The sequence below is a fragment of the Palaemon carinicauda genome, chromosome 36, assembly GCF_036898095.1.
Source record: "Palaemon carinicauda isolate YSFRI2023 chromosome 36, ASM3689809v2, whole genome shotgun sequence".
Classification (NCBI taxonomy): Eukaryota; Metazoa; Arthropoda; class Malacostraca; order Decapoda; family Palaemonidae; genus Palaemon; species Palaemon carinicauda.
In genome coordinates, this window is record NC_090760.1 from 3,728,008 (window position 1) to 3,741,499 (window position 13,492).

At 44.8% G+C, this 13,492-nt stretch overlaps 1 protein-coding gene across 2 annotated transcripts in view; it reads right to left on the bottom strand.

Annotated features, from left to right (window-relative positions):
• Positions 1-13,492, bottom strand: part of LOC137628339 (DGAT1/2-independent enzyme synthesizing storage lipids) — a 63,115-nt gene that overhangs the window by 21,280 nt on the left and 28,343 nt on the right. For both annotated transcript variants that reach the window (XM_068359495.1, XM_068359496.1), the window contains one exon: positions 2,386-2,524. In XM_068359495.1, coding sequence (XP_068215596.1) covers positions 2,386-2,524 — 139 coding nt within the window. The remainder of the gene's footprint in view (positions 1-2,385; positions 2,525-13,492) is intronic.

Consider the following 13,492-nt stretch of genomic DNA (forward strand, 5'->3'; position numbering starts at 1 on the left):
CTCTGAGGAAAGTCTTCCTGGTTGGGTTTAACATTAACCTGGCGGAGTCTTATTTCTCATCTATTCCAAAAGCATGTGCTAGGCTTCGACCTTCGGTCCGTCCTCAAAAGGTCTCTTGGTCTCTAAATGATGTCCTCAAACTGGCCTCCGACACGGACAACGAATCCTGCTCTTATATCACTCTTCTTAGGAAGACTTTATTTCTAACAGCTTTGGCCTCGGGTTCCAGAATCTCAGAACTAGCAGCTCTCTCACGAAACTCAGAGAACATGGATTTCCTCCCTTCAGGTGAGGTACTTCTTTCACCAGACAGGGCGTTCCTAGCTAAGAACGAGGACCCCCAAAATAGGTGGTCCCCTTGGAAGATTATTCCTCTTCTCCAAGATACTTCTCTATGTCCGGTCACCACTCTCAGGGCCTTTTTAGCCAGGACTGCTACCCGATCGTCTGGCCCCCTGTTTATCAGAGAACAAGGAGGTACCATTTCCATACGTGGCATTAGGCAACAGATCCTATACTTCATTAAACAAGCCAATCCGGGATCATTTCCCCATGCTCATGATATCCGATCGATAGCTACCTCCATCAACTATTTCCAGAATATGGACTTTGATAACCTTAAGAAGTACACGGGTTGGAAATCTCCTATGGTCTTCAAACGCCACTATCTAAAGAACTTACAGGCTCTTAAATATCCAACGGTTGCAGCTGGGAGCCTTATCTCTCCCCATTGATCTTTTGTTCTTCCTTTCATCCATCTCTTCTCTTCTCCCTCCTACCCGCCACTCGCACCACGACGCCGCTTCCTTGGTGGTTCGTTAGCCCTAAGTGTATTACATATTAGGTTAATATGATTGTAACTATTATTGTTTTCCCTTGTTATTAAGTTGGGATATTCTTAGCCATGTCAGTTTTGTTGCATGTTTTCCTCTGATACTCAGAGGTTTCCTTGTTATCATGTTTGTTTATCCTTACTCTCACTATGCCCTGTGGCTAGTTTATATTTTATGCCTACTTACCTGAATTATATATGATTTTCTTTACATGGTGTTGTTTCTCTCCCCTTATTAAATTAGTAGTTATTGTTGGGCTTGGAAGGCATTCTCTGGTACATTTTCGCCCGGCGCCACAGGTTCGACCCAGAAAAGGGATTTTGACGAAGGAAAAATCTATTTCTGGGGAGAGACCTGTGGCGCCCGGCGAAACCCTTCCCCTTATTTTACACGATCCCACCCTTTCCTTTCCAAGCCATCATGGTCAATACAGAAGGATGTTGTTCAGATGGCGCTCGCGTCGTGGCGTGGGTGGTGCGGCGATGGGGATGTGTCTAGGGCCTCTGTATCGGCCCATCCCTTTGGCGAAGGAATTAACTAAATGGAAGACAACCTGTGAATAGTGGATTTCACGCGCCTTTGCTTTATACACGACACCCAAAAGGTGCTCGCGCGAGGGTTGTAACCTCAGCATTCCATGCTTTTATCTTTCTCTGGTATAATTGGAAGGTTTTTATCAGAAAAGGTATACAAGAAGGACTTTTCGCCGGGCGCCACAGGTCTCTCCCCAGAAATAGATTTTTCCTTCGTCAAAATCCCTTTATCGTGTCGTTTGTTCAGTTTTGGTAAACGTAAATCTATTAATTTCCTGGGTATCTGCCACTATGCCAAAAAGCAATCAGGAGTCTGCACTTGTGTTTGTTCTAACTCAGAATTCACATGATTTTTTTTTTTTCAAAAGGGTCATAGCATTTAAATAACTAAAGAAATTTAAATAAATCAAATGGATTTTAAAGTAAAATGAGCTTTTCAGTTTCTATTCCAGGTATTTTTTTTATGGTAATAAAGGGATTTTGACGAAGGAAAAATCTATTTCTGAGGAGAGACCTGTGACGCCCGGTGAAAAGGGTCCTTCTTTACACTTTTCTAATATATATCTTCCAAATATACTAGAGAAAGATAAAAGCATGGAATGCAGAGGTTTCAACCCTCGCGCGATCACCTTGTGGGTGTCGTGTATTTAACAAGGGCGTGTGAAAACCACTATTCACAGGCTGTCTTCCATTTAGATAATCCCTTCATCAAAGGGGAGGGCCGTGACAGGCCCTAGAGAATACAGTTGGACTACCCCACCGACACCTACTAGAAATTTCATAATTGCAAAAATAATTACAAAACAGTGAGAGCAGGAACGACAGTACAAGAAGGAAAAATAAATTCTAAAAAAATCAGGCATACAGTACCGTTAATAATGAGTGGATGATCATTCCTATAGCAAATATCATACCTTAAGACATGCAAGCAAATATATTCAGTCATAATGAATCACGCCACAATGTCCAACAAAAACATCCAGCTATGATCAATCATGTTGCAATGTCCCAGCACGTACCTTCTTTGAATAATGTAGAGAAGAAAAGCGCTAAAATACAGAAGCAAAAGGATGACCATAGGTAGTATCACGAAAACTAAAATAGCAGGATAAACCAGTGACCACACCCATCCTAGGTAGAGTAAGTCCAGCTGAGTACCTGTAATAAATGGGAAGTATAGGATTACTGCATTACTTTTAGTCTTTTGTAGTAGTAGTAATAATAATAATAATAATAATAATAATACATACATAATATACCAAGGCACTCCCCCCAATTTTGGGGGGTAGCCGACATCAAAGAAATGAAACAAAAAAGGGGACGTCTCCTCTCTATGTTCCTCCCAGCCTGACAAGGGACTCAACCAAGATCGGCTGGTACTGCTAGGGTGGCACAGCCCACCCTCTTGTACTTCTCCCATCAACTCTTGCATTCATCACCTTCTTTAGCAGACAGCCATTTTCCATTCTCTCAACATGGCCAAACCACCTCAACACATTCATATCCACTCTAGCTGCTAACTCATTTCCTACACCCGTTCTCACCCACACTACTTCGTTCCTAACCCTATCTACTTGAGATGCCCCAGCCATAATAATAATAATAATAATAATAATAATAATAATAATAATAATAATAATAATAATAATAATAATAAAGGTTAAAAATAAAAAGAAAACAATTTGTAATACTGTACTAAAATACCAGGCTAAGCAAACGATGTACCCATCCTAGTATGACTAAATCCAGCTCAATGCTTATGAACTTTTAATAAGTGTAAAGTTTAAAGATATACAGTGATGCCTCAGCATACGAAAGTAATCCGTTCAGGATACGGTTTCGTATGCTGATTTTTTCGTATCCTGAGTCGCGTTTTACATGTAAATAGCCTAATCCGTTCCAAGCCTTACGAAAAGACACCTTTTCTTTCATAAACACGCTAAACTGTAGTAATAAACATGCAATGCAGCCATTTCTATCATTCAATAATTAACCCAACCGTTAAAAACAGCCTACTCCATTTCAGAAACCACCATGAGATTATTCAATAATGTAGTTATAGCCTAGTTATCCCCTCCAAGCCCTAAGAAAACGGTCCGTTTTCTTTACTACTGTATAAAAGTTACGGTACTGTATGTAAAGCATTTGGATCAGTGAAAGTGTATTGTTACCTGTACACCTAAATTAAGGGTTGATACCCTGAAAAAAAAAAAGGTACTGTACTCTCGGCGACGAGTTGGGATCTTGTAAGCTTTTCGTATCCTGAAAATTTTTTCGCATACTGGGGCATAAAAATCTTTGTATCGCTTTTCGTACCCTGAATTTTTCGTAAGCAGAAACTTTCGTATCCAGAGGTATCACTTCTGTAGTATTACCTAGGCTTTACAAGGAATAAGGAGGCATGAAATTTCTTAAGTAGTGTACCAGTATATCAATAATCTCGAATCCTACAGTTTTTATATCCTGTACTCTTAATAAATAGATGAAAGACAGAGATGTGAGAACAGAATATGCAATGGAAGATGAAATATTAGGAGAAAGGATTAATGAGGTGGAATCCTTTAAATAATTAGGAACTATGATCTCTAAAACAGGATCTTTGGAGTTGGAATTTAATGAAAGATTGAAAAAAGCAAATCAGACAATGACTAGGTTATATAAAATTTGGAAATCAAATCGCTTGAAATTACATATAAAAATCAGGCTATATATCAATTTATTGAGATCGGTGTTACTGTATGGCCATGAGTCGTGGTGTGACAATGAAACAAAATCCATCAGATTTTGTAGATTTGAGAACAAAGCCCTCAGAAGAATACTGGGAGTTAGATGGTAGGACAGGATTAGAAATGAAACTATAAGAGAGATTACTTGAGATGACCATGAATGGGAGGTAAATCAGTTGTTGTTTGCGAATGATACTGTACTGGTAGCAGACACAGAAGAGAAGCTTGACTGACTAGTGACAGAATTTGGAAAGGTGTGTGAGAGAAGGAAGTTGAGAGTTAATGTGGGTAAGAGTAAGGTTATGAGATGTACGAGAAGGGAAGGTGGTGCAAGGTTGAATGTCATGTTGAATGGAGAGTTACTTGAGGAGGTGGATCAGTTTAAGTACTTGGGGTCTGTTGTTGCAGCAAATGGTGGAGTGGAAGCAGATGTACGTCAGAGAGTGAATGAAGGTTGCAAAGTGTTGGGGGCAGTTAAGGGAGTAGTAAAAAATAGAGGGTTGGGCATGAATGTAAAGAGAGTTCTATATGAGAAAGTGATTGTACCAACTGTGATGTATGGATCGGAGTTGTGGGGAATGAAAGTGATGGAGAGACAGAAATTGAATGTGTTTGAGATGAAGTGTCTAAGGAGTATGGCTGGTGTATCTCGAGTAGATAGGGTTAGGAACGAAGTGGTGAGGGAGAGAACGGGTGTAAGAAATGAGTTAACGGCTAGAGTGGATATGAATGTGTTGAGGTGGTTTGGCCATGTTGAGAGAATGGAAAATGGTTGTCTGCTAAAGAAGGTGATGAATGCAAGAGTTGATGGGAGAAGTACAAGAGGAAGGCCAAGGTTTGGGTGGATGGATGGTGTGAAGAAAGCTCTGGGTGATAGGAGGATAGATGTGAGAGAGGCAAGAGAGCGTGCTAGAAATAGGAATGAATGGCGAGCGATTGTGACGCAGTTCCAGTAGGCCCTGCTGCTTCCTCCGGTGCCTTAGATGACCGCGGAGGTAGAAGCAGTAGGGGAGTCAGCATTATGAAGCTTCATCTGTGGTGGAAATGTGGGAGGTTGGGCTGTGGCACCCTAGCAGTACCAGCTGAACTCGGTTGAGTCCCTGATTAGGCTGAAGGAACATAGAGAGTAGAGGTCCCCTTTTTGTTTTGTTTCATTGTTGGTGTCGGCTACCCCCCAAAATTGGGGGAAGTGCCTTGGTATATGGATGGATGGATGGACTTGAGTGCCATATGTGGATGAGATTATGGTGAGGGATAGAAATGGTTTGGGCATGCTCTTCACACTCCCCAAGAGAGATAAGATCACCAACCTTTCAACTGGGCTTCACAAGGCACTAGAATAGTTGGAAGACTCAAGCCTTCATGGCTGAGGACTATGAAGTGTGAAATAGATGATGAGTGGAGAAGTATTGATTTAAAAGCTCAAGATAGAGACGACAGGTGAAATCTAACTGAGGCCCTTTGCGTCAATAAGATAGGCGTAGGAGGTAATGATGATGACGAATCTAATTAAACCTGTTAAGAGACCCGCCCACCTGGATGATCAGGCTCCTGCCGTACCATCACACTTTTTGTAGTTAGCCGTCATTTCAATAATGATAGTTTTTTGTTAAAATGAATTTATTTTTGCTTACTATTTTGATTTATAGTTAAATGTAGGAATATCAATCAAAAGAGGAAGAAATAGAAAAAATCAATGGTACAGTACAATTATTTCATTTCAAAAGACTACATAATATCTGTACTGAATGAAAGATGTTACTGAACATGCATTATTATTCTTTTGTATGCCAATCTCTAAAGCGAGGGGCTACACAATCCTACCTCCAGTCCTCACACCAATATGAACCCTGCTTTCTTATGTTGTTCTTCCTGCACTGAGCACAAGTCCTTTGTGGCCTCTTCGTTTTTTCTGTAGGTATATAATAATCAGGAAGGTTCCTATCAAATAGCCGCAATGGTTTCAATACAAGTCTTGGAGGCCTACGCAAGGGAACACGCCTTATTTTTTTGCATATTTAGTAATCAATCTTTCACTAATCCTCAAAATGTTATTTTTATTAATAAAAATGTTATTTTTATTAATAAAATAAATTTTTGAATATACTTACCCGATAATCATGTAGCTGTCAACTCCGTTGCCCGACAGAATTCTATGGAGGGATACGCCAGCTATCACAATACTAGAAGGGGGTGTACTTACCAGCGCCACCTGTGGCCAGGTACTCAATCATTTGTTGTTGACACCTCCTCAATTATTCCTCGGTCCACTGGTTCTCTCTGGGGAGGAAACGGAGGGTCGATTAAATCATGATTATCGGGTAAGTATATTCAAAAATTTATTTTATTAATAAAAATAACATTTTTCAATATTAAACTTACCCGATAATCATGTAGCTGATTCACACCCAGGGAGGTGGGTGAAAACCAGTGTACATGATTAAAGGATAGCTAAGTATCCCAAATTTCATATAACAGTTATCTCAAATAACAATGAAATAATAAGTACCTGGTAAGGAAGTCGAATAGAACCGTTACTCTGCCTTTTATTTAAAGTTCGTCTTCCTTACTGAGCGCAGCGTTCCTCTTGGAGGCTGAATCAACCCAAAGGTGCCAAAGTACAAGGGGTTGCAACCCTACTAAAGGACCTCTACCAAACCTTTAACCCAGGCGCTTCTCAAGAATGAATAGACCACCCGCCAAATCCAAGGATGCGGAAGGCTTCTTAGCCTACCGTAACAACCATAAAAACAACAATAAAAGTATTCAAGAGAAAGGTTAAAAAGGTTATGGGATTATGGGAATGTAGTGGCTGAGCCCTCACCTACTACTGCACTCGCTGCTACGAATGGTCCCAGGGTGTAGCAGTTCTCGTAAAGAGACTGGACATCTTTCAGATAAAATGATGCAAACACTGACTTGCTCCTCCAATAGGTTGCATCCATAATGCTCTGCAGAGAACGGTTTTTATTAAAGGCCAACGAAGTAGCTACAGCTCTTACTTCGTGGGTCCTTACCTTCAGCAATGCAAGGTCTTCCTCCTTTAAGTGAGAATGTGCTTCTCTGATCAGAAGCCTTATATAGTACGAAAGCCCATTCTTGGACATGGGTCTCGAGGGTTTCTTGATGGCACACCATAAGGCTTCTGACTGTCCTCGAATAGGTTTAGACCTCTTCAGATAATATTTGAGAGCTCTGACAGGGCAAAGAACTCTCTCAAGTTCGTTACCTACCATGTTGGAGAGGCTAGGTATTTCGAACGATCTAGGCCAAGGACGTGAAGGAAGCTCGTTCTTTGCTAGGAATCCAAGCTGAAAAGAACATGTTGCAGATTCGGTTGTGAAACCAATGTTCTTGCTGAAGGCATGAACCTCACTGACTCTCTTAGCTGTTGCAAGGCAAACGAGAAAGGCAGTCTTGAGGGTAAGATCCTTGAAGGAAGCTGACTGGAGAGGTTCGAACCTAGATGTCATAAGGAACCTTAAGACTACGTCTAGATTCCAGCCTGGAGTGGAAAGACGACGTTCTTTAGACGTTTCAAAAGACTTGAGAATGTCTTGAAGGTCCTTGTTGGAAGACAGGTCCAAACCCCTGTGGCGGAGAACTGAGGCCAACATGCTCCTATACCCTTTAATCGTAGGTGTTGAAAGGGATCTCTCATTCCTAAGATGAAGAAGGAAGTCAGCTATTTGGATCACAGAGGTATTGGTAGAGGATATTGAATTGGCTCTACACCAGCTTCGGAAGACCTCCCACTTAGACTGGTAGACTCTACGAGTGGAAATTCTTCTAGCTCTGGCAATCGCACTGGCTGCCTCCTTCGAAAAGCCTCTAGCTCTAGCGAATCTTTCGACAGTCTGAAGGCAGTCAGTCGAAGAGCGTGGAGGTTTGGGTGCAACCTGTCTACGTGTGGTTGACGTAGAAGGTCCACTCTTAGAGGTAGAGTCCTGGGGAAGTCGACTAGCCATTGAAGTACCTCTGTGTACCATTCTCTTGCAGGCCAAAGGGGAGCAACCAGCGTCAGCCGTGTCCCTTCGTGCGAGACGAATTTCTGCAGAACTTTGTTTATTATCTTGAACGGAGGGAATGCGTACAGGTCGAGATGGGACCAGTTCAGAAGAAAAGCATCCACATGAACCGCTGCAGGGTCTGGAACAGGGGAACAATAAAGCGGAAGTCTCTTGGTGATGGAGGTGGCAAACAGATCTATGGTAGGTTGACCCCACAAGGTCCAAAGTCTGTTGCACACACTCTTGTGGAGGGTCCATTCCGTGGGAATGACCTGATTCCTTCTGCTGAGGCGATCCGCTGAAACATTCATATCGCCCTGGATGAACCTCGTGACCAGAGTGAGGTTTAGACCTCTTGACCAAATGAGGAGGTCCCTTGCGATCTCGTAAAGGCTCCTCGAATGGGTCCCTCCTTGCTTGGAGATGTAAGCCAAGGCTGTGGTGTTGTCTGAATTCACCTCCACCACTTTGCCTAGCAGGAGGGACTTGAAGTTCAACAGGGCAAGATGAACTGCTAACAGTTCCTTGCAGTTGATGTGGAGTAATCCTTGTTCCTTGTTCCATACTCCTGAGCATTCCCGTCCGTCCAAGGTCGCACCCCAGCCCGAGTCCGATGCATCCGAGAAGAGATGAAGATGGGGGGTCTGGATGGCCAATGATAGACCCTCCTTGAGAAGGAGATTGAGCTTCCACCACAGGAGAGTGGTCTTCATCTCTTGGTTGATAGGGATAGAGACTGCTTCTAGAGTCGAGCCCTTGTCCCAATGAGCCGCAAGATGGAATTGAAGAGGGCGGAGGTGGAGTCTCCCTAGCTCGACAAACAGGGCCAGTGATGAGAGGGTCCCTGTGAGACTCATCCACTGTCTCACTGAGCAATTGCTCCTCTTCAGCATGCTCATGATGCACTCTAGGGCTTGGTTTATCCTGGGGGCCGATGGAAAAGCCCGAAAATCCCGACTCTGAATCTCCATTCCCAGGTACACAATGGATTGGGAGGGAATGAGTTGAGATTTCTCTATATTGACTAATAGACCTAGGTCTCTGATTAGATCTAAAGTCCAAGAGAGGTTCTCCAGACAACGACGACTCGTGGAGGCTCTCAACAGCCAGTCGTCTAGGTAGAGGGAGGCTCTGATGTTCGATAAGTGCAGGAATTTCGCTACATTCCTCATCAGATGAGTAAAGACCATAGGAGCTGTGCTTAGGCCAAAACACAGGGCTTGGAACTGATAGACAACCTTTCCGAAAACGAATCTCAGGAAAGGTTGGGAGTCTGGATGAATGGGAACGTGAAAGTATGCATCTTTCAAGTCCAAGGAGACCATCCAGTCCTCCTGTCTGACCGCTGCTAAGACCGACTTGGTCGTCTCCATTGTGAACGTCTGCTTGGTGACATACTCGTTGAGAGAGCTGACGTCCAGCACCGGTCTCCAACCTCCTGTCTTCTTGGCCACAAGAAAGAGACGGTTGTAGAAGCCCGGGGATTGATGGTCCCGGACTATAACCACTGCCTTCTTCTGCACAAGTAGCGACACCTCCTGTTGCAATGCTAGCCTCTTGTCCTCTTCTTTGTAGTTGGGAGAGAGGTTGATGGGCGATGTGGTCAGAGGCGGTTTGAGGCAGAATGGAATCCTGTAACCGTACCTCAGCCAACTGACAGACTGTGCGTCTGCACCTCTCTTCTCCCAGGCTCGCCAGAAGATCTTGAGTCTGGCTCCTACTGTTGTCTGGAGAATCTGAGAGTCAGTTCTTTCCCTTAGATGTCCTGGGTCCTTTCCGAGACTTGCTCCTGTGAGAGTCTGGACGGGAGCTACCTCGGCTGGGGGCTCTACCACGAAAGGGCGGTATGAACCTCGTAGCCGGGGTATCAGCCACTGGGGAGCGATAAGTCTTGGGGACAGAGGTGGTAACCTTAGACTTACGAGCCGATGAGGCTACAAGATCGTGCGTGTCCTTCTGTATCAGGGCAGCCGACAAGTCCTTAACTAGCTCCTCGGGAAAGAGGAACTTTGAGAGTGGAGCAAAAAGGAGTTGTGACCGTTGGCACGGTGTAATGCTGGCGGAGAGGAAGGTACACAGTTGTTCCCTTTTCTTCAACACCCCTGATACAAATAACGACGCTAGCTCACCCGATCCATCTCTGATGGCCTTATCCATGCAGGACATAATAAGCATGGCAGAATCTTTGTCCGCAGGAGAGGTTTTCTTGCTGAGGGCTCCCAGGCACCAGTCGAGAAAGTTGAACATTTCGAAAGCTCTGAACAACCCTTTGAGAAGATGATCCAGGTCCGAGAAGGTCCAACAAACCTTCGAGCGTCTCATCGCAGTCCTCCTAGGCGAGTCCACCAGACTTGAGAAGTCAGCCTGGGCAGAGGCAGGTACTCCCAAGCCTGGTGCTTCCCCTGTGGCATACCAAACGCAACCTTTAGAAGCGAGCTTCGTTGGAGGGAACATGAAGGAAGTCTTGCCAAGGTGTTGTTTAGACTGAAGCCACTCCCCTAAGATCCTTAAAGCCCTCTTGGAGGATCTAGCTAGGACAAGCTTAGTATAGTTGGACTTAGCTTGTTGAACTCCCAGCGAAAACTCAGATGGAGGAGAGCGGGGAATAGCAGAGACGAAGTGGTCTGGGTAAATCTCCCTGAGTAGAGCCAAGACCTTTCTAAAATCAATAGACAATGGAGAAAGCTTAGACTCCTCCACGTCTGATGAGGGATCAAGGTGTGCCTCCTCATCATCCGACACTTCATCAGCAGAGGGTAGCGAAGCGATAGGACCAGAATGCTGAACCGCAGAGTCAGAACGGGTAGGAACAATAACAGAGGTTTCCTCATCTTGAGGGAAAACCTGAGGCTCAGACTGCATAGGCTGAACAACAGACGAAGCAGAAGGCAGGCGCATGGGTGAAGGAGGTTGACTCCTAGCAAAAGTTGAACCCAAGGATTGCACAAGCTGAGCGGAGGACGGAGGTGGAGTAGTCCGTTCCTGTTCCTGTGAGATGAGTGGAGCATGAAGAGGTTGAGGTTGCGCAGAACAAGGTAAAGTTCTCGCAAGCTGAGGCTCCTGAGGCGCAAGTCCAGGGTGTAGAGGAGCTTGCCTAGTGGGTTGAGCTCGCTGCAGCGATGGTTGAGCAGACAGACTCACGGAGGGGAGAGGTTGTTGTACCCCAACCGAGAGTTGCACCACTGGAGGAGCAGCAAGGGGAGGAGGAGGAAGAGTGGAATAACTCTCCTGATCCCAAAGCAAGGGTTGCCTTAAAGAAGGCTGAGGCTGAACAACACTGGGAACAGCAAACTCCGAAAGTGGCTCAACATCGTACGCCTGGCAGATGGTGCTGCGACCAGGCGGAGCAGGTGCAGGCTGGGCGAGCACAGGCGGAGCGAGAACAGGTGGAGGGAGTGTAGGCGGAGGAGGAGGTGCAACACTCTCAGCCCGACACTCACGCATCAAGTCCGAAAGCTGAGCTTGCATGGACTGAAGCAGGGTCCACTTGGGGTCGGCAGAAACGATAACAGACTGAGGTAAAGTCACAGTCGGGCTCTGTAAAGGCAGAACCTTACTCCTCTTGGGCGGAGTACAGTCGACCGATGACTGAGGCGAGTCGGAGCTGAGCCAATGACTACAACCTGGCTGAGCACTCGCTGACTGAACTCTACGTTTAAGCGGTCTCGAGACCTGAGACCAACGTTTCTTCCCTGCATGTTGATCAGCGGACGAGAAGACGGGCTCAATCGTCTGCAGGTGGGAGTGACGGTCTAAGGAAGACACGCCCGCAACCACCGAGGATAATTCTGTGCGCCTAACAAGGCCTGTCGAACCCTTAAGCCCTTCGACATTGCTTCTCCCCTGGGCATGGGAGCTTGCAAGAGGTCCCGGACTGGGAGGACGACTGGCTCGCACAGAAAAATCCTCACGCACCACACTGGCACCACTAGCACTTGGCACTGCACAGACACTAGCACTCGTCACAGCACTGGCACTATTTCCACCCACTGCACTCTTGACCTTCAGTTCTTTAACCTCGGCCATCAGAGACTTATGGTCACTTACCACTGATTCTACTTTATCTCCTAAAGCCTGAATAGCACGCAAAACAGTTGACATATCAGGCGGAGGGCACACAGTAGGTTCGGGGGTAGCCACTACAGGGGTAGGAAAAGGTAGGGGATCATGAGGTGAGGAAAACATAGAAGAGTGAGAAGAACTTCTCCTAACTCTACCTCTCTCTAACTTAGATGAATATTTTAAAAGACGGACAAATTCCAATTCCGAAAGTCCGGCGCACTCCTCACATCGATTTTCTAATAGACAGGGCCTGTCCCTACAGTCAGAACAAGCGGTGTGAGGATCTACCGAGGCCTTCGGAATACGCCTATTGCAAGACCTACATCGTCTATGGGAGGGAGCTTGCGAAACGTCAGACATCTTGTTTCAAAGAGTTAGCCAAAGGGTGATCCAAAAACAAGCAAAAATTCATAAACCGTTAATCAGTATTTATATAAAAGCTATCTAGCTAATATAAAAAGGATTCCAGTAATGCGACAGCCGTTAATCTAAGAGAATACTTCACCAAATTCCATGAATAAACTCGAAGACCATAAGCGTATCCCAGAACGTCTAGCCGGAAGCACGACAGAGGAATAATTGAGGAGGTGTCAACAACAAATGATTGAGTACCTGGCCACAGGTGGCGCTGGTAAGTACACCCCCTTCTAGTATTGTGATAGCTGGCGTATCCCTCCATAGAATTCTGTCGGGCAACGGAGTTGACAGCTACATGATTATCGGGTAAGTTTAATATTGAAAATAAATTTTTGAATATACTTACCCGATAATCATGTAGCTGTCAACTCCGTTGCCCGACAGAATTCTATGGAGGGATACGCCAGCTATCACAATACTAGAAGGGGGTGTACTTACCAGCGCCACCTGTGGCCAGGTACTCAATCATTTGTTGTTGACACCTCCTCAATTATTCCTCGGTCCACTGGTTCTCTCTGGGGAGGAAACGGAGGGTCGATTAAATCATGATTATCGGGTAAGTATATTCAAAAATTTATTTTATTAATAAAAATAACATTTTTCAATATTAAACTTACCCGATAATCATGTAGCTGATTCACACCCAGGGAGGTGGGTGAAAACCAGTGTACATGATTAAAGGATAGCTAAGTATCCCAAATTTCATATAACAGTTATCTCAAATAACAATGAAATAATAAGTACCTGGTAAGGAAGTCGAATAGAACCGTTACTCTGCCTTTTATTTAAAGTTCGTCTTCCTTACTGAGCGCAGCGTTCCTCTTGGAGGCTGAATCAACCCAAAGGTGCCAAAGTACAAGGGGTTGCAACCCTACTAAAGGACCTCTACCAAACCTTTAACCCAGGCGCTT